This window comes from Erythranthe guttata, chromosome 14 (assembly GCF_056151865.1).
Source record: "Erythranthe guttata isolate IM_541 chromosome 14, IM_541, whole genome shotgun sequence".
Classification (NCBI taxonomy): Eukaryota; Viridiplantae; Streptophyta; class Magnoliopsida; order Lamiales; family Phrymaceae; genus Erythranthe; species Erythranthe guttata.
This window is the reverse complement of record NC_142546.1, coordinates 7,221,910-7,247,490: the sequence shown is the minus strand read 5'-3', so window position 1 is coordinate 7,247,490 and position 25,581 is coordinate 7,221,910. Positions and strand designations below refer to the sequence as shown.

Genomic DNA, 25,581 nt, shown 5'->3' with positions numbered 1-25,581 from the left:
ATTTGAAATAATATATGACATACATCCTTAATTATTTTTTTATCCCTAAACTGCCCTTATACCCTAAATTTTTTAATCTACAAATTCACTCACGTTTTTTTTAATAAATTTATTTCTATATGTTCTTCACTTTTTCTTTCTCTTTATCCCTCTCTCGCCTCTTTCTCTCTGTTTTTTTTTTTTCTCTTTTTTTCTTTTTTCTCTTTTTCTCAGCGTGCCTCTTTCTTTCTCTCTGTTTTTTTTCTCCCTTCTCTCTCTCTCTCTCTCTCTCTCTCTCTCTCCATATTCCTCGGGACTAATTTTTTATTTGGGCTCACAAATCAATTCTGCCGTATTCTTGGAGAAGCAAACACGGGCGGCAGCGGCGGCGGACGAGAAGGCGGCAGTGGCGGACGAGAAGGCGGCGGTGGCGGACGAGAAGGCGACGGCGGAGTGGGCTATAGTGAATCTTAAGGTGGTGGCTGCGGTGAATGTATGGTGACGGTGGATCTGAAGGCGGCGAGGCGGCGACGAGTGGGTAGCGGTAGCGCGTTGGATCTATGGTGGCGGTGGTGGATCTGAAGCGGTGATGGACGGTGATGGAGTGCGTAGTGAAAGCGCATCGTGTTTGGGAAGAGATGAGTCCAAATATATGAGTCGTGGTGGGTTATGGTGGGGGTGGTTATGGCAATAACGGAGGGGGTTATGGCAGTGACGGAGGGGGTGGTTATGGCAATAACGGAGGGGGTGGTTATGGTGTTGGTGACGGTGGCATGGAGATGACTATGAGTTACTATAGACTACTATGAATTTCTGTGCGGTGACGGCTAGGGTTCAAATAGAGGCTAGGGTTTTTCAAAGTGTGTAAATAAGAATACTATGAATGACTACAGACTACTATGGATTTCTATGAGTACGGACTTCTACGGATTTCTATGGGTATCTATGGATACTAGAGTCGAAAAACATTAAAAACATTATTTTCATAATTTTCAATATTTATTCAGAAAAAATAAGATTTTTATAATAGTGAACAAATATGAAAAAAAAAAAAAAGTGTACTACGTAAAAAAAATGAAAATGTAAAATGTAAAATAAAAAATGATAAATGCAATTTAAATATTACTTTGTGCATATTTCATTTTTTGTATAGGAGGGCATTTTTGGAATAAAATTTATAAAGGATGTGAAACAAATGTTTAGTTTAACTTGTCTTTTAGTTCAAATAAGTTTTGTCACTAGAGACCTATATCTTAAGGCCCCAAAATACAATAGGCTTGTATTCGGGTTGGGCCGGGCCTCCACAAAAAAGCCCATATTCCAGAGTTTTAACACGTGTACAAATTACCAGCATTTAATTAATTAATTAATAAAACCAAAAAGCAGGCAACACACAGTAATCACTCCTTCCCTCCATTTCTTCTCCAAACCCTCCCCCCATAAATCCCCCAGCAAATTCTCTCTCTCTCTCTCTACAAGAGAGAGAAAGGAAGAGAGAGAAAATCCCCTAAAAAAAAATTCAATTGGGGAATTGACAGAAGAAAGAAATGGAGAGAGACGAGGATGAGATGAGGGGGGAGATAGAGGAGCAGCTGGTGAACGAGGAGTACAAAATTTGGAAGAAGAACACCCCCTTTCTGTACGATCTGATTGTCACCCACGCTCTCGAGTGGCCGTCGCTCACCGTCGAGTGGCTCCCCGGCCGGGAGGAGCCGCCGGGAAAGGATTATTCCGTCCAGAAGATTATCCTCGGTACCCACACGTCGGAGAACGAGCCCAATTATCTGATGCTCGCGCAGGTTCAGCTTCCCCTCGATGATTCTGAGAACGATTCCCGCCATTACGACGAAGAGATCTCTGAATTCGGTGGATTTGGTTGCGCTAGTGGAAAGGTGCCCTTTTTTTTTTTCCTTCTAATTTGAATTATTTCAGTGTTTATTTATTTATTTGGCTGGGAAGAACAAAAAAAAAAAAAAATAATAATAATAATAAGGTGATGGACATGGTGTTTTAGGGATTGGACGTCCATTGATTTCAATTTTTTAATTGGGAAATTTTGTTGGATTTGGGGTTATGAATTTGCAGAATGTAATTGGGAATCTGTGATGTCGTCAGAATTTATTTTTTCAATTTGAATTGATGGATTCTCGAGAAGTCCGTCTTCGAAACCCCTAAATTCATGATTTAAAAAAATAATCAGTAACTTTCTCCTGCCGATGTTTAGATATGTAAATTGTGTGCTTGTGTGTGTGTGTGTGTGTTATAAAACTTTTTCATCACTATATATATATATATATATATATGTGTGTGTGTGTGTGTGTGTGTGTGTGTGTGTGTGTGTGTGTGTGTAGGTGTACAAGTAGAAAAAAGTTCAACTTAAAAGCAACTCTTGTCCGTAAATATCTTGTAAACTCCGTCTATTCCACATTGTGTCGTTTTGCACGTCTGCACAAATATTAAGAATCTCAATATACGTGTCTTGAATTTTGGAAAATATACATTTTGGGACTAAAACCTATCCATTAATTCTCACCCGCTAACCGCTCCATTAATACTCTCGTGCTGGAGAGAGTTAATAAGGGTAGAATAGGAAATTATGTAACTAATGCAATATTTGATTTCTAAAGTGACACATTATATGGAAGAAACAAAATTTCTCTAAAGTGACAAATAATGTGGAATGAAGGGAGTACGTCAAACTTGTGGTGCTTGATTGAATTCTAAAGCGGGAGTCAATAATTATTATTATTTTTTTTATTTCTTTTTTCATATTTTGATACATATCTTTTCGCAGGTGAAAATTACCCAGCAAATTAATCACGACGGGGAGGTCAACCGAGCCCGTTCCATGCCCCAAAACCAATTCATTATCGCCACAAAAACAGTTAGTGCAGAAGTTTTCGTATTCGATTACAGCAAACATCCCTCTAAACCTCCTGCAGATGGTACATGTAACCCTGATTTGAGGCTAAGGGGTCATAATACAGAAGGGTACGGTTTATCGTGGAGTCCATTCAAGCAAGGTCATCTATTGAGCGGCTCAGATGATGCTCAAATATGCTTGTGGGATATAAACACAACTCCGAAGAATAAAACTCTCGAAGCAACGCAGATATTTAAGGTACGTTTTTTTTAATGTGAATCAAGCTTTTCACTATTTTTTTTCTTGAAAAAATAATGAATGGTTTGATACTGACGTTTGGGTTAATGTGTGCTAATTGCAGATTCATGAAGGTGTGGTTGAAGATGTGGCTTGGCATATGAGGCACGAGTTCTTGTTTGGTTCGGTTGGAGATGACCAGTATATGCATATATGGGATCTTCGAAGCCCTTCGGCTAGTAAGCCTATACAATCTGTGGTTGCTCATCAAAGCGAGGTTAGTTTCTTGATTTTACGATTTTTGTTTGAGTTGAATTCGGGGTTAGGTTTTACACCCGTTTGTAACTCATGTGGATTAGAGAAAATAAAGAAAACGAGCTCAAGTAGGGATCGTTTTAACACTTTGTGGTAGAAATTTCTTGTTGAGTTCTTGAAATGTTCACCAGAGAATGCTCATAATGGAAATGTTCACCCGTTTTTTTTCTTTTTGAAACTTTTTAGGTTCCTGATGTTTTTTTGCAACTTTTTTTGAGTTAGTATAGCAGAATTCTCGTCATTCTTTCTGTTTTCGGTGCCTCAAAGTTTTACAGTTGATTTCGTTTCCCAACTTTTTTTTTCGTTCAAATGCATATTTTGGATATGCAATACTAATCATCATCCTTAATTTATTTCATTTTAAGAAAATAATACATAAGAACATATGATACTTCTCTTTGCAAAACTAGACACTGCTTCAGGTTAAGTTTTCTATAATCAAGTACAAAATCACTTTTTTACTTGGACCCGGTGGTTTTAGTGTTTCAAGCTAACTCACATGGGGCCCACATTTATCAGTTTGCATCATCAGTTTGCTTCTAGAAACTCACTTCATATAACATGTTTTCATTGTCTTGCCTTTGATTTCCACATTGTTGGGTAATTGTACACTAGAACAACGAACAGTTTATTTATAATATCCATTTTCGATAGGTGAATTGTTTGGCTTTCAACCCGTTCAACGAGTGGGTTGTGGTGACGGGGTCGACTGACAAGAATGTTAAATTGTTCGATATGCGAAAGATGTCTACTGCCCTCCACACCTTTATTGGTCACAAGTAAGCACAAATTTTTCTTGCCTTTTGTTTTTCTAAGAGATTGTTATTGCTTTCAACGATGGTAGAAAAAAGTTCTGTTTTTATATTATTTTATTTATTTATTATTATTATTATTATTTTTTTTTTATTTGACATAATAAACCTGCTCTTTTAACTTCTGAATAGGGAGGAAGTTTTCCAGGTTGGATGGCACCCAAATAACGAGACCGTTTTAGCTTCTTGTTGTCTTGGTAGGAGACTCATGGTCTGGGATCTTAGCAGGTATTTTCTTCAGCTTGTTATTAATGGCATATCTGTATGTGTGTGTGTGTGTGTGTGTGTGTGTGTGTGTGGTGTGTTGGCTTACATTTTCAATAGGTAGCAGCATCTTCATCGCTACTATCCTTTACCCCGCCTAGGGGTGAAAATTAGAACTTAATTTCCGATTTCCGCTAATTTCTATCCGAATTTTTCCGATTTTGGAACAATACTTCTCAATCCGAATTCAAAAAATTCCGGTTTATTTATTTATTTATTGGAATTGGAATAAATATATGATATTCTGGTTTCCGGTCCGATATTAATTTCCAAAAATTCCGAACTTTTTTCTGAAAAATACACTTATTATATCAATATTATTATGTGTTTTATATTTTAGGTTAGTAAAATAAATTAAAAAAAAATGAATTCCACCTATTCCAATCCAAAAAATTCCCTATTTTAGAACAAGTGTTTTCATTCCAATTTTCGAAATTCCAATACCAACTTTTCCAATTTTGTCTTTTTTGAAACTAAATTGGAATTAGCTTTCACTTCCGAAAAAATTCAGAAATTTTCCGAAAGGGCTAATTCCGATCCGATCCATCCGATCTCCACCCCTGACACAGCCCCACCTACTGCACTGAATAGCAGTTTAGCGGAACTCTTTTCATTTTTCCATACGTTTTAAACCCTCTATCAACAATACATCCGAAGGGAAGCACATGTATCTAATTCTATGTTTTTCATACTCATAACCTCATTGGGGAATTATCATATGACTTGATAGAATATATAATCGAGGCTCGTCAAATGCTTATAGTTTAGGTTTCAAGCCCATGATAAAAAAGAAAATACGGGCCCAAATTTTAATTCTTTTGTGTATGCTCTAATGAGTATTAGTTGATTATCACGAGAGATGCTGATATTATTTCACTCGTTTTTTTTTTAATTGGTTTGAACAGAATCGATCTAGAGCAGACCCCACAAGATATGGAGGATGGCCCGCCGGAGTTGTTATTCATACACGGAGGGCACACGAGTAAAGTATCGGACTTTTCTTGGAACGCGTGTGAAGATTGGATGGTTGCTAGTGTGGCTGAGGATAACATCCTTCAAATTTGGCAAATGGCTGAGAATATTTACCATGATGAAGATGACTTGCCTTCTGCTAACGGCTCCGCTAGAATTTCCTAATTTTCGTTTATTTTTTCGTCTCTCCCTATTGAAATAGAGTCTTGAAGGAGGTAAAGTAATAGTTTGTTTTCTGTTTGAGATTTAGGTAGATGACTGAATAATGTAGGTTATATTTGTACTTGGAGAACCATTTTTTTTCCCCCCTTTCTTTTTGTATGTGATGTATTGGTAAGACTGACTTTTTAGGTATGTGTTTTAGTTCCCCTCTTCTCTTTTTTTATTTTTTGTTATATATAAATGAAGGAATCTGCAGCCAATTATATAGGTGCGCTGGGTAAACCGACACTCTCGTATAATAACTTGCAAACTATACCAGAGATGTAAAGCCACACTAGATTAGCTCTACCTAGCGACCGTTAGCAAAGGGATTCGAATTTGGGCTAGTTGAAATAAGCTTACTTGCTTTAACTGCTATCCCTTGCGGGACTAGTTTCCCCTCTTTCTCACTCCTCAGCATGGTGATTTTGTTGTATTTATGCATTGTTTTGATGTGCATGTGATCGTAATATTTTAGATTTACATTATATATATGAAAGAGTAAATTACGGAAAAAAAATCCACTTATTTGTATAATTATTAAAATTTTCTACGACGTTTGGTTATGTCTTACACCGATCTCCTTAAGATGTGATATTTTCCCGAAATATGATTTGAGGGAATATCCCTAAAACATGTTGATTTCTGGAGACACAACATTAATTTATTCAACTTTTTAAAAGACAAAAATTACTCGAATGGGGCCTTTATACAAAATCTTTGTTTTTTTTTTTTTTTAGTAAATTCAAGTCATTACAAGGGAAAGTAGGGGAGAAAGGACTCGAACCGTAAGGTACCAACGTAATGAAATTCTACAATAGCGTTTTTCAAATGCTATGGATGAGGATTTGTGTTGTAGTGAGCTCTCCTAATGAGGGTTGGTCAAAATCTTTATTTTTCTAGAATACCATATTTACAAATTTAGAGTATCACCATTACCTTTCTAAGCCAATTTTCAACTTAAAAAAAGTAGCATAAAGAAATGCCATGTCTGTAAGAGCATAATTGACATTTTTTGGAAAATATTCTATGAAATAAAAAAGATTTTGTGAAAAAGCACACACTAAGAAGGTCGGTGTAAGACATAAATAAGCTTTAGGGGGATTTTAGTAATTATTGATCAATGAGGGAGTTTTTTGTAATTTAATCTAAGTTTAGGGATGTTTTCATAATTTACCGTATATTAAATGAAGTTACTTGTGGTTTCTATAGATAGTGACAAAAAATAAAATTCAAAGAAATATAATTTTAAACCCGAAAATACTTCAAAAATAGGATGGTAGCATTGTTAAATTAGTGGACTACCGGAGAAATTACATCTAGCATTTGATATAAACAATTTCAAAATGCTGATTAAATGTAAGTTAGATATTTTTATAACCGTTTTTTAACAAAGATTAAGGATGGAAATGTTGCATTGTAAAGATAAGGGGGCTAAAATGAGACAAAATTAGTATTTTAGGGACTATTAAATAAATTTGGCGTAATAAATCCATTGTAATAACGTAGTACTAGAAATTTACCTGAAAAGTTCGGGGGGGGAAGATTACAGCCCTCACCTCACTCTCCCATATAACACGTGTAGAACAACCTCCAGAAACTCCAAGCACACGTTCTCCGGCGCGTGTTTGCAATCTCTTACTACGCGCGTGGAACCGCCATGTCCCACTCAGAAGAAGTGCGTCTCATTTCCGCTAGATCTCTCCGCAGACACTACCCATTTTTGCTTTTATCTACTTTCTCTCTCCCGATATTTTCTCTCTCTACTCTACCCCCAATTTTTCGAATTTTCGCCGAGCATATTCTCCGGTAACGCTATTACATTTCTCGCTATTTTATCTCTCTTTTCTCGATTTTCGTAGTATAAATCAGTAATAGTTTAGGGCAATGTATGATTGATTGTATGTTTCCGATTGATGGTTAATTAATTTCATAAAGCTGAGGTTTTTTCTCTTTTTTTTTGGATGATTGGTTGTTGTTTCGTTCATTTCCACCACCTATCGCCGCCGTGATTCTTCGATTGTGGTGTCTATTTTGTGAATCTGAATCTCCATAATATATTGGTTGTTTGCTTTTGCTGGATTTGAAATTTAGGTTTTGCTCTTCTGGATGGGAATCTTATGTTTACTCTCTTGAATTGAAATTTGAAATGTTGAAGATTATTTGGTAATTGCTTTGAGTTATTACATTGATTTTTGATTTATCGGTTCGAAAAATTTCATTTCTTTAAAAGGTGTGTGATCTGCGCGTACTGGTTCTCGATGAGCTTATTCGTTTTTAGATGACTGCCCGTTGCGTTTTATTCTTTGATGCCGCGTACTCGTATGCTGAAGTTGATTTTCAAGAGAGCACATACAATTTGTAGATCTGCTGCTGAAATTATTTAGCTTTTATCTTTTGGAGATCTAAATATGTTGCGTTAATTAAAGATATCTCTTTATGTAAATACCGATTTCGAGTGTTCATAGTGAATGTAGTTTCGAATATCCCGTCTTTCCTCACATTAAACCAAAATTTGAGCGATCCGAATAGGAAGATGAACATAATTACAATGTTTTAGCTATTCTTTTAGTGTTGAATGTATTATTACGGTTTGTTGCCCTTAATCAAGATTTTCACATTGCTTATGAATTACTTTAGGAAAAATGGCAAAGGGCGCTAGGGGAAGAAGACGCAGTATTGCCTCACGAAGGTGTAGGTCAACACCATACCCTTTGACTTCCTACACCAAAACGGAGTCAATCAAGAATTGCCCCAAAATATCCGACAAGAAAGAAGACTGGGAAGACGCGACATGTTCCGTATGCATGGAATTCCCACACGACGCAGTTCTCCTCTTGTGCTCCTCGCACGACAAAGGCTGCCACCCGTACATGTGTGGGACCAGCTTCCGCCACTCCAACTGCCTCGATCAGTACAAGAAAGCCTACACAAAAGTGACTTGCTCCTTGAACAATTCCGAGGTTACGGAGCTTTCTTGCCCCCTTTGCAGGGGGCAGGTGAAGGGGTGGACAGTTGTGCAGCCCGCTAGAGAGCATCTCAACGCAAAAACGAGAACCTGCTTGCATGAAAATTGCTCGTTCGTAGGAACTTATAAAGAGCTGCGTAAGCACGTGAAGACAGAGCACCCTTCTTCGAAGCCGCCTCGTGAAGTGGACCCCGCTTTGGAGCAGAGGTGGAGGAGGATGGAGAGAGAGCGAGAGAATGAAGAGGTGATAGGTACTATAAGGTCGTCTATGCCCGGAGCGGTTTTCTTCGGGGATTACGTTATTGAAGGAGGGAATCGTTTTGGTGTTGGTGGTGGTGGTGTTAATTATTCGGATGATGATGACGATGAAGATGGTGTTCTTGATGATGCGGAGACTGTAAGGAGGCGGAACGAGGATCGTAATTTGATGTCTATGTTTCTCTTTCTTCAGGCGTTTGGTTCTGATGGCAGTAATGTAAATAGAGGGATTAGGAGGGGTGATAATGATGGTGGTGATGGTGATAATGATGGTGTATCGTTTGGGGCTCGTTTGCGTAGGCAAGGTACATCTGTATTGGGACGTTCGGGAAGGAGGAGAAGGCGTAGAGAGATGTAATTTATGGTGGTGTTCAAATAGAATCTTGAATTTCGTAGGGAGAGAAGTTTGTGGACCACCACGGGTAAGAAATGTGCTCCAATTTGTTTTCTTTTTTTTAAATGTTTGCATGTACATTTGATGTTCCGTATATTTTTAGTTTGTAGTTTCTGTTAAATTGTTGTGTGATGTGCAATCTTGTGTGTACTCATTGATGGGAATTGTAAGTTATTCGCCTGTAACTGCGTTAAAATTGGCCATCGTCGTAATTCTTATTCTGTTTGATTTTTAGTTATCTAATTCTCATTGGTTGTTAGTTTAATTTATCTTTTGTGAAAATTAATTCATGTACTTCTTGTTGTGAAAATGATGTTAGAACCTGTTTTTGTGTGTATAAGATCGAAGAAATCACCCTCTTTTAGGTGGTTTCTGGTTCAAATGAATCCAGTTAAGATGCGACAATTCACTATTTCAAGATCCAAGATTTACACATGACAAGAGCTTCGATCGAACCTCCACCCGATTCCTATTTACACACTGTAGTTTCAACTTTCAATGGTAAGAAAAAATTGGAACCTTTGTGAGAGTTCTTAGCACGATCTGATCCGTTTGATTTCCACCGTAGTCAAGAGTGATGTATCTTGAAAACACTTTTGCTAACTATAGTCGTCGTATAATAACTCGAATAAATGTTTTTCCTCTTGGCTCGATGTCAGTTAGTTATCATTATGTATGTCTCAGAGTGTGTTGTGTGTGTAAACTTGCAAAAATCGAACTTCCGAAAAACCTGACCTGACTAGCAATTAATTTTCTCAGCATATCAAGAATTCCTAATCGAAGAGTTACATATAAAATCGAGGATTTCACGACACAATCTTTTTACAATCCAAACTTATACATCTCCCAGAATTTTTTTTTTTAAAGAATCAATGTTTCATATGCTTCGTTTTCTTGCCCTATACACTTCCCCGAAAAAAAAAATAAAAAATAAAGAACACATGAACACCATTACTGTGTGCATCAGTACAAGTCCAGCAAACCCCTCCGTATCCCGTTTTTCTTTCTTCGATACTAGTGCATTGGCCTCGTCGACTTCCACTTCAATAAATGATCTATATAAAATTGCACATTACTCCCTCTTACCTTCCTCTGCTTCTTCTTGATCAGAAGCTTCGCCATCTTTTCTATCTTGCTCGACTAAACCGATACTGCCTTTAGGTGTTTCTCTACACAACGATTCAGCTTCTTCATCATCTGTCTCTTCTCCCTTATTGTCCATGTATGCATACCTGTTATGATTAACTCGGATTATTTCTCGATTTTAGAAACAATAAATATTTCCTCTGTTTATCCACATCATATAAAATGTAATATTTAATACAGATTAACTAATTTGACCATTTTATAAATTCATCTTTACAAAGAGAATGGTGATAATTTGAGGTATAATCGTGAGCTTACCGTTGAGAGCTTTGGGATGGGGCCCACAAGTAACAGATAACACAGAGCAAAGCAAAGGCAAGAATATCCCAGAAAGCTGTGATAATCCAAGCACTCTGCCACCTTTCATTGAAGGGATCTGTTGCCTTAAAATAAACCTGCAGGAAAAATCGATTATTTCATCATGAGCAAACAAAGAACATAAGCACAGTTTTAATAACAAGTCGATGTTTAGTTACCACTTGCCGTACTTGTACAAAATGCTAATTGCTAAATGTTCAGAATTTAAGGGAAAAGAATGTTTGTATTTATATAATTCTTGATTGTTGCGAACTTCGGACGATCTCTCTGGAACTTTTGGTTACATAACAATAACGAAATATGTGAAGAAAAAAAAGAAAGAAAAGGTCCTAAAGACGCAAAAAACAATTGAATCTTCGCATTATACCTCGTATCCTATCCACACAACCGAAGCTATAACAGTAACAGCTAGTGCGTTCGAGAATTTCCTATAGATGTCCAATCTAGTAGAACTCCTTTTAGCCTGAAAAAAGAACAAACAATGTTAAGCAAAGAGTAATAATATGACATATATATATATATATATATATATATATTATATATATATATATATATATATATATATATATATATATATATATATATATATATATATATATATATATATATATATATATAGACACACAAATTATAATGTGGTATGTGCATTATACCTGTAGTTGCTCCAGTGTTTTCGAAAGAGAAGTGAAAATCCACAAAATCAAGAAAGCGTCCAAAAACGCAACCGGAAGAACAAAAAACACTCTCGCCCGCCCCGCCACGTCATTTATGCTTCCCACATACTCTGCAATGTTAAGCATTTCCGAAGCCAAGAAGTAAGTGCCTCCAACAAGAAGCACCTTTGTTGTTAATCCGCCAAGAGTCGGTCGAAGAACACCATAGCCCATAGAAACAGAGAGAATAAGAATCCTCGATAAAGTTCTTCTTACAGCCCCAATTGTCACAACCCATGTTGTGATTCCAATAGGCCTCGTACCGGTACTGTTGAAGTAGGCATAATCCAAGTACCAAAAAGTCATCTCCAACAACCCAAGAGCTATAACGGAAGTAATGCAATGCTGCAGAAGCAAAACATCGTTCCAATACCTAACGTACTGGAAAACCCAAACTGCACAAAGGATCGCGTACAGAATCGACATAAATACATAGAACTTCATCAGAGGGGCAATTCTACCGGGTAAGTATCCACTAGGGTTTCTCCACACTGTTCTTCCGCTGACCTTCATTGCCTTGAGTTTCGGATCGCATGTGATGAAGAATAAATTGTACATTCCGGTTTTCTTTACGTTGACTTCTTTGTTATTCTTTATATGCGTGGATAACATGTTTTCTTTAAAGTAAATATTCAAAACGACGGGCCAATTCTTATCAGATGCTGACGGTGTGCTTATTACTTCTCCCTGTTTGCAGCCTTCCAATTTGGCTAGATCGGCGGTGCAGCAAATTGATCTCTGCCCACCATAAGCGGACCCACCGATATTGTCACGATCGGCTGCCTCAAAAATGATGACTTGAACCAAACCGACATTAGCAGCATTGTTACTCCTCCAGAAAGTTACGTTGTCAAATCTAAATTTTATTAAAACACATGATTAGTACAAGTGATATTACAAGAATATTGCCATACACGGTGGGTCGAAATTAGATGAAGTTGTTATAGCATTAGCAATTTCTCCGACTTAAAATGGACCGAAATTTGAAACAGAAGGAAAAGATTAATTTAGGTAATCATAGACGAATCACTCATTACTCGAGTGCACATGAATAGAACGACAAACATGGATACATAGATAAGCAAATCAATTACGAATGACGTAACCATATTTGAGAATGCACAAACAACTGAGGTATAGAGTGGCAAACAGATAAACCAAATCGACAGTTGGAGGGTTTATTTCGTGCTAAAACGAAAACATATTCTCCTTGAATCATGTGATTTGTGAACTCTGCTTTTAATCGCAATAAAAATCTAATCCAGATCCAAAATTTTTACACTTTTCCGCACCAAAATTCCAGTCAAAGCAACTCACCATCCGATTTTAGCTCAAAATTCTGAACTCAGAATCTTATATACATCAAAATAAGAAATGAAACAAAATCCAATGTATTTTATTTCCTCAACAACGAAATCAGCCAGCAGCAATACCAATGCAGATAAATGTAGGAGCAGATCTGATTACATTTTCACATACAGAAAAAACAAAAAAAAAGGGAAAATTAAAATTACCGAATAATAGAGCGATCGTGGGGGTGGTCGGAGGCGGCGATGCCTTCGCTGCCGCCGGAGAGGAGATAAGCATTGCCTACTTCTCGGAATGGATTTTGGTCGTAGATGTGAATTGATGCTCGAGATAATCCAACGGCTGTTAATAGTATGAGGAATATGGAGGATTTGAGAATGGCGCAGCATTGATCCATAGGGCTGCTGCCGAAGCCCATGGGGGCGGAGGGCGGGGAATCTCGCCGAGTTTCTAGAGAGAGAAAGAGAGGAGAGAGAGAGAGAGAGATCGGAGGAGAATTTGGTGGCGAGTTTATGGACTGTGGACAGAGCAGCGACTTAACTGTGAAGCAATGAGGCGAGAAAATCAGTCAGTAGGAAGTTGATGCGACGCGCCTCTAGAGCGCGTGCGAGGTACTGTTTGGGGAATCAAAATTGTTGAGAATGAGATAGTTTGCTGAAAATAAAAATAAAATAATAATAATAATAAATAAGGCAAATGACAAATAGACCCATGACAAGGACACTTAATTAAAAGAGGGACATTCAACTTTTTTGTTTTTCAAATAAATCCAGCCCATTCAAACTTATTTGCAAACAAGGAAAATCCCTTTATATATACCAAAATCCCCAATTTAATTTCATCAATTAACCAATTTTAATCATAATTTCAATTTGACCCCAATTTTGACCCGCCACCACCGGAGACCCCGGCCGCCGCCGTTGACCGGCGTTGACTTTTTTTTTTTTTTTTTTTTTTGAATTTTTTTTTCTCAAAATTTTTTTCCCGGCTGATCAACTGCCGTTGACCGCCGGGTCTCCGGCGTTGACCTTTTTTTTTTTTTTTTATAGTTATGTTTTTCCTTAAAAAAAATATTTCAATTAATATATACTGTCTTGGCTGCTAAATTACTGTCTCCGGCAGTTATTTAACTGTCGGAGACAGTAATTTAAGTGTTAATTGACTTTTTTTTTCTTCAAATTTTTTTTAATTAATATTACTGTTTTCGTTGCTAAATTACTGTCTCCAACTGTTATTTAACTGCCGGAGACAGTAATTTAACTGTTAATTGACTTTTTTATTCTTAAAAAAAATATTTTTAATTAATATTATTGTATTCGTTGCTAAATTACTGTCTCCAGCAGTTATTTAACTGTCGGAGACAGTAATTTAACTGTTAATTGACTTTTTTTTTCTTAAAAAAATTATTTTAATTAATATTACTGCCTTGGGTGCTAAATTACTGTCTCCAACAGTAATTTAACTGTCTTAGACAATAATATAAACAATATTAATGTTCGGGAAAATAATATTCATAATATTACTGTCCGAAACAGTAATATAACTGTCTGAGACAGTAATTTAGTAGCCAAGACAGTAATATTAATTAAAATATTTATTTTCTAAGAAAAAAAAATTCAAAAAAAAAAAAACAAAAGTCAACGCCGGAGACAGGCGGTCAACGGTGGTTGACCGGCCGGAAAAAAATTTCAGGAAAAAAAAAGTCAACGCCGGAATCTGACCGGAAAAAAAAAACATTTCAGAAAAAAATTATTTTCTGAAAACAAAATATTTTGGGGGTTAATGTGATATATTTGTTTAAATCCGGGGTCAACGTGTAATATTAAGGAAGTTAGAGCATAATAGGTAAATTTGATAAGAATTATATTATGGAGGGTATTTTAGACTAAAGTCATGGGGATGAGTTTAATTGAGAGACTGTTTTTTTTGTGGACCAAAATGCATTTATGTCCCATGTGATGGGCATTTTTGCCATTCGCCATAATAATAATAATAATAATAATAATAATAATAATAATAATAATAATAATAATAATAATAATAATAATAATAATAATAATAATAATAATAATAATAATAATAATAATAATAATAATAATAATAATAATAATAATAATAATAATAATAATAATAATAATAATAATAATAATAATAATAATAATAATAATAATAATAATAATAATAATAATAATAATAATAATAATAATAATAATAATAATAATAATAATAATAATAATAATAATAATAATAATAATAATAATAATAATAATAATAATAATAATAATAATAATAATAATAATAATAATAATAATAATAATAATAATAATAATAATAATAATAATAATAATAATAATAATAATAATAATAATAATAATAATAATAATAATAATAATAATAATAATAATAATAATAATAATAATAATAATAATAATAATAATAATAATAATAATAATAATAATAATAATAATAATAATAATAATAATAATAATAATAATAATAATAATAATAATAATAATAATAATAATAATAATAATAATAATAATAATAATAATAATAATAATAATAATAATAATAATAATAATAATAATAATAATAATAATAATAATAATAATAATAATAATAATAATAATAATAATAATAATAATAATAATAATAATAATAATAATAATAATAATAAAATAATAATAATAATAATAATAATAATAATAATAATAATAATAATAATAATAATAATAATAATAATAATAATAATAATAATAATAATAATAATAATAATAATAATAATAATAATAATAATAATAATAATAATAATAATAATAATAATAATAATAATAATAATAATAATAATAATAATAATAATAATAATAATAATAATAATAATAATAATAATAATAATAATAATAATAATATAAATGACCCACGGACTATAAATATTGAATATGTAGATTTAAAAAATACATATATAATATGACTAAATTATATTTTCTTTTCCTAGTTGAATCTTTCCATTAGTTATATTTTATATTTGTGATAATGGTGAAATTGAAAAATTAGAAATAATGCATTGTAATAACTCTAAAGTGACAGAGCATATAAAATAAATTAATGTCTTCTAAACGATACTTAATTTAAAGGGGTTGGGTTTTTTAGTGAAACCCTAAAATTCACATTAATAGTAAAGGACCCAAATTAATTTTCATGATTCGACAAAAGTTCAATATTTTTTTAATTCCAACTATACCCTTTCTCTCACACCCACTTTTCCATTGATCAGTTTATCTAATTACAATCCGCATGAGTATAGCTTAACTGGTTACATGATGGTAAGTTGGTGCGAAGTCGTAGGATCGAATCCTGACAGCCTCAGTGTGGGAATTTCAACTTCAATGAGAGTTGGTTCCTTATGGACACCATGTCAAGCGGGGGAATTTCAACTTCAATGAGAGTTGGTTCCTTATGGGCACCAAATCCGCGTCCGCTAGACCTGACCACAGTTCGGTTTGTTTTCGGTTCCGGTTCGGTTCCCGGTTAGAACCGTTCGGTTCTTAGAGTATAATATATATACTTTATCTATGTATATTTAAGTAATATATATATATATATATATATATATATATATATATATATATATATATATATATATATATATATATATATATATATATATATATATATATGGTTCTAACCGGGAACCGAACCGGAACCGGAACCGGTTAGGAACCGAACCGCAAGGATCCGAATATTTTTTTCTTAATACTTAAATATATATATATATATATATATATATATATATATATATAAAAGTATATATATATATACTTTATCTATATATATTTAAGTAAAAAAATATATATACTTTATATATATATATATATATATATATATATATATATATATATATATATATATATCAAGGTTGTAAAAAGCGGTAATCGGCTCCGAGTCGTTCAGGCACCGACTCACGATTAATCGGTGCGGCGGTGATAAATCGGAAATAAATCGGTTTATAGAATTTAATATAATATATTTCTAGATATTATTTATAAATAATCCAAACATATATAAAAAAATATTTAAACATAGTTATATCCCCATCATGTATTATCCTAATAACATAATAAAAGTTTAATAATTATAAGATCATAATACATAATATCCTTATAAAATATAAATAAAAATGCGAATTTTTTGAATTTACATTTGTTCTTGACCATTCCTAGCATACATCGTTAGTTATTTAACAATAACAATTGACTTAAAGAAAATAAGGCATAAACTCATATTTTCTTTTATTAAAATCCCAACTTTTATTTTGAATAATAAAAAAAAAAAAAAAAAAAAAAAAACCGATTTTTGACCGATTTTTTGCCGATTTTTGCCACCGTGTTTGACCCGCCTTAAAGGTTTGACCGACTCAAACCGCCTCGGACCGCCTCAGACCGCCTAAAACCGCCTCACAGGCAAAAAACCATGTTTTCAAACATTTACACTAAAACTGTAAAGGTTTTGGACCGCCTCCGCCTCGGAGACCGATTAATCGGCCGCCTCGGCCGATTTTTAGAACACTGATATATATATATATATATATATATATATATATATATATATATATATATATATATATATATATATATATATATATATATATATAGAGAGAGAGAGAGAGAGAGAGAGAGAGAGAGAGAGAGAGAGAGAGAGAGAGAGAGAGAGAGAGAGAGATAGATAGATATACAGACATATATATATATATATATATATGGGATTATTTCACAAAAGTCCCCATTAGACAAGTCCAGTTACATTAGATCCAAAAAAAAAATTCAATTTTAAGATAAGTCCAAAATATATTTTATTAATTAAAAAAAGTTAAGTTTCACTATTATACCCTTTAATTTTTTATTCAACCCTAATTTTATTGCCTACGATAATCACCCCCTCCTACTCAAAAATAAAAAATAAAAATCACGGGAAGAAAAGAGAGTGAAGAGGAAAGACATCAGAGAAGCAGAATGTCCGGCCCAAGGGGTTGCGTTTTCTCAGATACCAGCACTATCGGCACAAATGGTAGCACCACCACCGCCACCATCACCATGGAGGTTCATTGGAGAGAAGATGATGTCCTTTATAGTGGTTTTATAGCTTCTTTTTTCGCAGAATTTTTTATGTTTTCTTGTTAGAATTCATAGTGATTTTCGATGTTTATATAGTTGTGTATATAATGTGATTTTCATGTTTATATAGTTGCTTTATACATAGAGGTTTTCATGTTTATATAGCGGTGTATACGGAGTGGTTTTCATAATGTCAGGCTTTGTCTTTGATAAATTTATAATTGTTTTCAAAATTTTATAATGATTTTCGATAACTTTTGCACAGATTTGTATATAACTGTATATACAGAGTGGTGTTTATGTTGACATACTTGTTATACAGAGTGGTTTTCAAGTTTACATTGTTGTTGTACAGAGTGGTTTTCATGTTTATATAGTTGTTTATACATAGTGGTTTTCATGTTTATATAAAGTGGTTTTTATTTAAAAAAAACTGGAAAGAAAAAAAAACCATTAAAAAAATTGAAATTAAGAAAAAATAAAAACCATGAAAAACTGAAAATAAAAATAAAACTATTTTTTTAAATTAAAATAAAAAACTTGAAAAATATAAATAAGAAAAAAAACAATTTAAAATAAAAAACCGAAAAAAAATAAAATAAAAGAAGATAAAATAATTACAAAATTTTCTTTTAAACTGAAATAAAGAAAACTATTTAAAGAAATAAAGAAGAAAAGGAAAAAAAAAACTGAATTGGCGTGATGGGGGAATAATTTTTGGAGAAGATTTGGGTATAGATTATGGGTATAATTTTATTAAAATTAAATAATTATACTAATTAATAATTAGTTGGGGCATAAATGGTTTTCCAGGCCCATTGGATTTATCTCAAATATCATTTATAAATAAATGATTTATCAAGAATTAAAATTCCAATGAAGGGTGTTTGGCATATAGCCCCTATATATATATATATATGAGAAAGCATAGATACAAACCCTAAAACAAAACATGCTTATTATAAAATATCCAAGCAAAAAAAATATCATTCATCAAAACCAAATAAAATAACTCCAAAAATTATTACATATTAGTATTATCATCCAATACTAACTAATTAATCATCCAAACTCAGTTTCAACTAATTAATTACCATTAAATCAAACTAAATTAACATAAAACTCACTCACACGAGCTACCTTTGATTGGAACATCAACCAGACAATTAGAGTAATTAGCATCACTCTCACTCGCAGACGAACAAGACTCCGTTTTCGTAACCTCGCAATTAGTCTTCAAATTAACTATTTCTCCGATCTTTGTTAGTGGTGGCGCGGTTACCGGAGTAGCAGCAGCAGCTAGCAGCACGGCTCCAAGTCCGATTTCGTTTTCTGCCACGTAGATGCATCTCTCGTAGATTAAGAAGTCGTCGTATTTCGGGGGCTCGTTTGTTTTCTTCCGATGAATATTATTTTTAGTCGTCTTGTTCATAGCCTTGTAGTGCTGGATGCTGTGGAGTTGGTTTATGAATCTTGCTAGTGGTGATAGTGTGTACTGAGGCAGCTTCGATCTCTTCTTCTTTCGCACTTTTTTCGTGTCCCAAATCGACGATTTTTCTTCTTCTAATTCTTCGCAATCTGCAATACATATATATGTTTTTTCATGGTTAGGAAATTATTTGTCCAATTTATTAATTAAAAAAATAAAATTGTTGCATGACAAATAGAACCTGGAAGAATAAAGTTGGAGAAGGAGAGAAATAATATGTAATAGAAACTCCCATTAACTTATGGGTTGAATATATGTAAAGAAATATTTCAAGGTAATAGAGTTTAATTAAGTAACTAAATTATAACTAATTTAGGTAACTGAATCATACTAGAATCCTAATATTATAAGAGTTCTATAACATCAAATAATATAATACACTCTTAAGTTTTTCGTTTATGCTACACAAAAATATACATTCGTGTTTATGAGTGTAACATTTACCCAATATAAGTACACTTCATCATATATAACATAGATGATAGAACGGATGAACAATGTAAATAACTCAAAAAGATTGAACAAGTACACATGTAAAGTCAAATGAAAGAGAATAAAAAGTAATTAAAAATGTGTACATGTATATATGGTAAATTACGACCATAGATAAAGTCAAATTACAGAGAGAAAAGAAAAAAAAGAAAAACGATTCATGTTTGGGTATTTATAATCGCCCATCAACTAAGAATCTTCTTATTACACGTCCATTCTTATGGTGTTAAATTCAACATAATCTTCTACATTCCGTGAAATGTTCTCTAGTATGTACTTGTTTTGTGCAAAAATGCAGTTTATGATGCTCTGACATTTATAAGCCAAGAAACGCATCTTATGATCATCTTATTTCAAAATATCGATCTCGAAAGGGGTAAAACATGTACAGACTGGAGAATATTCCACACAATCTAGACGATTCCACTAAATTTGACACCCGCAAGGATGAACATGTAAGAAGATTCATAGTTAAGAGAGTGGTTGTTAAATACATCTACTATAACAAAAAATAGAACATCATGCATTCATATCGTAACAATCGAAAAAAATAATTTTAATTACCGTATTCTTGCTTTATTTTAACGACGGGGCCTTGAAATTGAATAGCACAATGGATATCATCATCACCGATAATTTCCGATTTCACCTTTGGTCGATCTTGTAATTGATTATGAACAATTACCGGGATTGTAGTCAAACTCGGCTCAAATGGTAAATCCCCGAAAATCATCCCGATTTGACTGACTGTAAAAGCCTGATTTTCATTCATAACCGAGCTTGACGAACTTACCTGATCAAACGATGAAGAAATATTGTTAGTGACTTGTTTGGGAGGAAGTATAACAACTTTTTTCTTTCCCCCCTTCGATTTGCATGGGTTGCATATTACTGGATTCGACGGATTCAAGCTTCTCCAAGTTGACGAACCTGTTTCGTATAATCAAACGGTTAAAATAATTATTCAAAATTATCGGTATAACAATCGAGAATTCAAAATTAATGCATAGTTTTTTTTTCTTGTATTATTTAGTAACAAATTTCAAGAATTTGTATTAGTTCGAAGTAAATATACGAAATCTTTAAAAAAATCTTGATTTTTAAGGAAAATTTCGTTCATCTACTAATTATTTTCCCCCTTTCGCAAAATTATTTTAATTTTTCCTCGTATATGATGTCGATTTTTCCAACACCTTCAAGTAATTAAAATTCATACACAAAGTTGTATATAAATTAAACCATAAATTATTCATTTAAAAAAACAAACATTTTAGTACTAAAATTGAGAATCATAAAAGAATATTCTTAAGTGAAAACAATAGAATATAATACCATTTCAATTTTATTGTAGAACAAAATAAAATAATTGTAGAAGGTGGTGATTCTAAGGCAGATCTTGCATATTAACTTGCTAATACATATATATATATATATATATATATATATATATATATATATATATATATATATATATGAAAATGAAGTTGATGGGAATGACTTACATGCAAATCCACACTTAGAACAAGGCCATTGTTTTCTCATGACTTGTGATTCAATTGAAGTGAAGATCCCAAATCCAACTCGAGATTTGATTCTTGAATGCAAACTCAAAAGATCGACGAAAAATCAAATCGCCAAAAATCCAAAATCACGGGATAGATATATTTGCAGACATATATCGTATACGATTCAAGAGAGCAAATGGTGTAATGTGGAAAAACGGAAGTTCATACCTCAGCATCCCAATCCGAGTGAATTAATGAATGTAATATTTTTTTTTTTTTTGAAAATATTTAGTCGAAAAACGACGGAGAATAAAAAAAGTAGGATTCATTAAAGCGCATTTACTTCTTTGTATTATGAGATGAGTTGTGTGAGCTTGCATTCCTTTTATGTGGATGCAAAATCTCCATGGCTATTTGTACAAGGAGGGACATTTAATTTTATACTTAAAGATAATTATCATGATTAATTAATTATAATGTGGTAATTAATTCTCTTTATGCAACAATTTTAGTGTAAGATATATAATGATGTCCAATTTTTTTTATTTTATTCATATTTTGATTTAAATCCTACAAAATGATAATGAAATGGTGAATTAAAAAAATAAAATAAAAACCGATTTGAACGAAAGGAAAATAAAAATATTAAATATTAAATATATTATGGAAGAGAAAAATGAATGTAAATGTTTTACAAAAAATGTTGACCAAAATATGAACATTAATGAAAAAGGTAAATGTGGACAAATAAGATAAATAAAGAGAAAACACTGAGGTATGGACTCTCTGAAAATAAGGAAGAAAGCAGATCAGCACAAAATATATATATGCATCAAAATAAAATAAATAAAATTAAAAATTGTAATAAATAAAGAAAAACAAAAGAAGTTAATTTGGTGATATTCTTGAAGTTAATGCAAAATAAAAACAAAAGATGCAACCACCGCTCGTGGTCATTGAGATGTTACACCGGATGAAATACATCGGATGATTTTTAACTACTGATGTAGTGAAATAATTTCTCAATAAGTGCACATACACATGGGTGTATGTGTAATTATGTGCAGATCAACGATTAATAATCACTCAATGTATTTCACCGTGTGTAGCATCAAACAAACCGACCGATCACTTGAGAAAGTGTTGGTTTTGCACACCTGCCTCTTTAATTACAATCAGGGACAAAATTAAAAAAATTCAAACTAGGAATTTGAGATTGTTTTTTCTTTTTTTTTTCTCTCTCTAGAATAATAGACAAAATAGATTATTTTTGAAGTATGCCAAATATGTGTATTTTATTATTAGAAATTATTTTAATTTATTATACTAAGTGCCACATAATTATTAGGATTATTATTATTATTATTATTAAATATTTTTTTGGTGTAAAAAATATGTAATTATTTTATATTATATATTAAAAGACATTATATGTTTAACAAATTACTATGAGACTGAAGACTCGACCCAACAAAAATCAAATTTGGGCCATAATCCGGCCCACCAAGACTGCCTTGACTTTCTAAGGTATAATAAAATATTATTATTAATAAAAAAAAATATATGTTTATGTATATAGTTTAGTTTTAACTTTTAACTTATAAATACTAGTAATTGTACCCGTGCGATGCACGGGACAACAAATTGCATTGTTTTGATGTTGTAAGAATATAAACAAACGTTTGATGTATCGTATGATCAAAATTCTATTATACTGGAACATCATTAAGTATACTACACACAAAAAAAAAAAGGAAATTACTTTACTATTGAATAATTTTCCAAATGAATTGAATCAGCTAATACCAGTAGATTGAAAATTTGAACCAGGAAAAAAATCATCAACTATATCTTTCATGTTGAGCTTAAAAGTAATTAGATTTAATAACTTAGTTAATATAATCAAAACTAAACTATCGACAACATAAAAGGCCATCTATACATCTTGCATCGGAACTAAGCCCTTCTCCACTGCCTCATTTTCAGGCTGTTTTGCCACTGGAATTAACAATTGGAAAATTAAGAAACAAAAATAAATATAAACAATAAATTAAATATCGCATACAAACAATAAGTCTTGAAGGTCGACTTCCAATAGCTTGTGGCTCCGCCCATTTTTGGTTAATTCTCTCAAATCATCCATTTCAATAACATGTCCAATAACATATAAAATGAAATAATTGTTATACATAAAATTTGAAAACTTTGGTATAAATTAATGAAACACATAATTTAACAAAATGAAATTACCGATAAGCCATGATGGAAAAAGATGTAAACTAATTGCCACACAGTCAATATGATGAAGAAGATAAAAAACAAAATCTAAAGTCGGGTTACCAAAAGAAGAAGCCTTAGGTAGGGAAGAAATAAAATTCAAATGTTGCAGACATTATGTAAAACGATGTCACAAAATTCGCTAGGGATGAAAATCATATTTATTTACCCTTTTCTGTAAAAATCGAAAATCAGATTATTATAAATAATATATAGGAGAATTTGATGAAAATCGATAATAATATTTAAAATAATATTTAGGAGATAAAAATTTGATAAAAAAATCAAAAAATAATATTTAGAAGATAAAAATCTGATAAAAATCGAAAATAAAATTTAAAATAATAGTTAGAAGATAAAAATTTGACAAAAATCGAAAATAATATTTCAAATAATGTTAATGAGATAAAAGTTGATAAAATACAAAAATAATAATTAGAATAATATTTAGGAGATAAAATATGATTAAAATCAAAATTATTATTTAAAATAATATTTAGGAGATTAAATTTGATAAAAATCGAAAATAATGTTTAGGAGACAATAATCTGATAAAAAAAACAAAATTAATATTTAGGAGATAAAAAAACTAATAAAAACATGATAAAACTCGAAAAAAATATTTAAAATATTATTTAGGAGATATAACTTTGATAAAATTCGAAAATAATATTTAGGAGATAAAAATCTGCCAAAAGTTGAAAATTATATTTGAAATTATAGTTAGGAGATATAAAATTGATAAAATTAAAAAAATATTATTTATAATAATATTTAGGAGATAAAAATTTGATAAAAATAAAAAATAATATTTAGGAGACAAAATCTGATAAAAATAAAAATATAATATTTAGGGGATACAAATATGATAAAATTCGAAAATAATATTTAAAATAATATTAAGGAGATAAAAATTTGATAAAAATTGAAAAAAAATTACAAATATGACATTAGGGTTTCTTAGGGTTGCCCTAGCGTTTCTTTCTTTTATATATAAGATATTATTTATAATAATATTTAGGAGATAAAAATTTGATAAAAATAAAAAATAATATTTAGGAGACAAAATCTGATAAAAATAAAAATATAATATTTAGGGGATACAAATATGATAAAATTCGAAAATAATATTTAAAATAATATTAAGGAGATAAAAATTTGATAAAAATTGAAAAAAATTTACAAATATGACATTAGGGTTTCTTAGGGTTGCCCTAGCGTTTCTTTCTTTTATATATAAGATATCTAGGAGATAGAAAAATGATGAAAATCGATAATAATATTTAAAATAATATTTAGGAGATAAAAATTTGATAAAAAAATCAAAAAATAATATTTAGGAGATAAAAATCTGATAAAAATCGAAAATAAAATTTAATAATAGTTAGGAGATAAAAATTTGATAAAAATCGAAAATAATATTTCAAATAATGTTAATGAGATAAAAGTTGATAAAATACGAAAATAATAATTAGAATAATGTTTAGGAGATAAAATATGATTAAAATCAAAATTATTATTTAAAATAATATTTAGGAGATAAAAATTTGATAAAAAATCAAAAATAATATTTAGGAGACAATAATCTGATAAAAAACAAAATTAATATTTAGGAGATAAAAAAAAAAACATGATAAAACTCGAAAAAAATATTTAAAATATTATTTAGGAGATATAACTTTGATAAAATTCGAAAATAATATTTAGGAGATAAAAATCTGCTAAAAGTTGAAAATCTTATATATAAAAGAAAGAAAGAAACGCTAGTTATATTTAAAATTATAGTTAGGAGATATAAAATTGATAAAATTAAAAAAATATTATTTATAATAATATTTAGGAGATAAAAATTTGATAAAAATAAAAAATAATATTTAGGAGACAAAAATCTGATAAAAATAAAAAATAATATTTAGGGGATACAAATATGATAAAATTCGAAAATAATATTTAAAATAA

General features: G+C 31.3%; 4 protein-coding genes across 4 annotated transcripts; 2 read left to right on the top strand and 2 right to left on the bottom strand.

Annotated features, from left to right (window-relative positions):
* The first annotated feature begins 1,361 nt into the window (after positions 1-1,361).
* LOC105960164 (histone-binding protein MSI1) lies at positions 1,362-5,814 on the top strand. Its single transcript, XM_012984337.2, has 6 exons — positions 1,362-1,871; positions 2,774-3,100; positions 3,204-3,356; positions 4,049-4,173; positions 4,339-4,434; positions 5,376-5,814. Exons 1-6 carry the CDS (start codon positions 1,527-1,529, stop codon positions 5,605-5,607), a joined length of 1,278 nt encoding a protein of 425 aa, XP_012839791.2. The 5' UTR covers positions 1,362-1,526; the 3' UTR covers positions 5,608-5,814.
* A 1,369-nt stretch (positions 5,815-7,183) lies between these two features.
* On the top strand, positions 7,184-9,528 carry LOC105960167 (uncharacterized). Its single transcript, XM_012984339.2, has 2 exons — positions 7,184-7,452; positions 8,284-9,528. Exon 2 carries the CDS (start codon positions 8,289-8,291, stop codon positions 9,225-9,227), a length of 939 nt encoding a protein of 312 aa, XP_012839793.2. The 5' UTR covers positions 7,184-7,452; positions 8,284-8,288; the 3' UTR covers positions 9,228-9,528.
* A 454-nt stretch (positions 9,529-9,982) lies between these two features.
* LOC105960168 (Lung seven transmembrane receptor family protein) lies at positions 9,983-13,344 on the bottom strand. The gene is made up of 5 exons (XM_012984340.2): positions 12,955-13,344; positions 11,381-12,296; positions 11,095-11,190; positions 10,668-10,804; positions 9,983-10,495 (listed from the first exon to the last, which is right to left on the bottom strand). The coding sequence occupies exons 1-5, from the start codon at positions 13,164-13,166 to the stop codon at positions 10,336-10,338; spliced, it is 1,521 nt and encodes a 506-aa protein (XP_012839794.2). The 5' UTR covers positions 13,167-13,344; the 3' UTR covers positions 9,983-10,335.
* Positions 13,345-18,834: 5,490 nt separating this feature from the next.
* Positions 18,835-22,035, bottom strand: LOC148765041 (uncharacterized). Its single transcript, XM_088814422.1, has 3 exons — positions 21,343-22,035; positions 20,405-20,770; positions 18,835-19,437 (listed from the first exon to the last, which is right to left on the bottom strand). Exons 1-3 carry the CDS (start codon positions 21,380-21,382, stop codon positions 18,983-18,985), a joined length of 861 nt encoding a protein of 286 aa, XP_088670548.1. The 5' UTR covers positions 21,383-22,035; the 3' UTR covers positions 18,835-18,982.
* Positions 22,036-25,581: the final 3,546 nt, after the last annotated feature.

Bases quoted from the DNA above. Each gene is read 5' to 3' on its own strand.
- LOC105960167 (XM_012984339.2), top strand. From the start codon at position 8,289: ATGGCAAAGGGCGCTAGGGGAAGAAGACGCAGTATTGCCTCACGAAGG.
- LOC148765041 (XM_088814422.1), bottom strand. From the start codon at position 21,382: ATGAGAAAACAATGGCCTTGTTCTAAGTGTGGATTTGCAT. The intron at 20,771-21,342 runs GTAAGTCATTCC...TATACGAAACAG, and splicing joins TTCTAAGTGTGGATTTGCAT to GTTCGTCAACTTGGAGAAGC. The intron at 19,438-20,404 runs GTAATTAAAATT...TATGTATTGCAG, and splicing joins TAAAATAAAGCAAGAATACG to ATTGCGAAGAATTAGAAGAA.
- LOC105960164 (XM_012984337.2), top strand. From the start codon at position 1,527: ATGGAGAGAGACGAGGATGAGATGAGGGGGGAGATAGAGGAGCAGCTG. The intron at 1,872-2,773 runs GTGCCCTTTTTT...ATCTTTTCGCAG, and splicing joins TTGGTTGCGCTAGTGGAAAG to GTGAAAATTACCCAGCAAAT. The intron at 3,357-4,048 runs GTTAGTTTCTTG...CATTTTCGATAG, and splicing joins TGGTTGCTCATCAAAGCGAG to GTGAATTGTTTGGCTTTCAA.
- LOC105960168 (XM_012984340.2), bottom strand. From the start codon at position 13,166: ATGGGCTTCGGCAGCAGCCCTATGGATCAATGCTGCGCCATTCTCAAA. The intron at 12,297-12,954 runs GTAATTTTAATT...AATAAAATTTAG, and splicing joins CACGATCGCTCTATTATTCG to ATTTGACAACGTAACTTTCT. The intron at 10,496-10,667 runs GTAAGCTCACGA...TAATCATAACAG, and splicing joins CCATCCCAAAGCTCTCAACG to GTATGCATACATGGACAATA.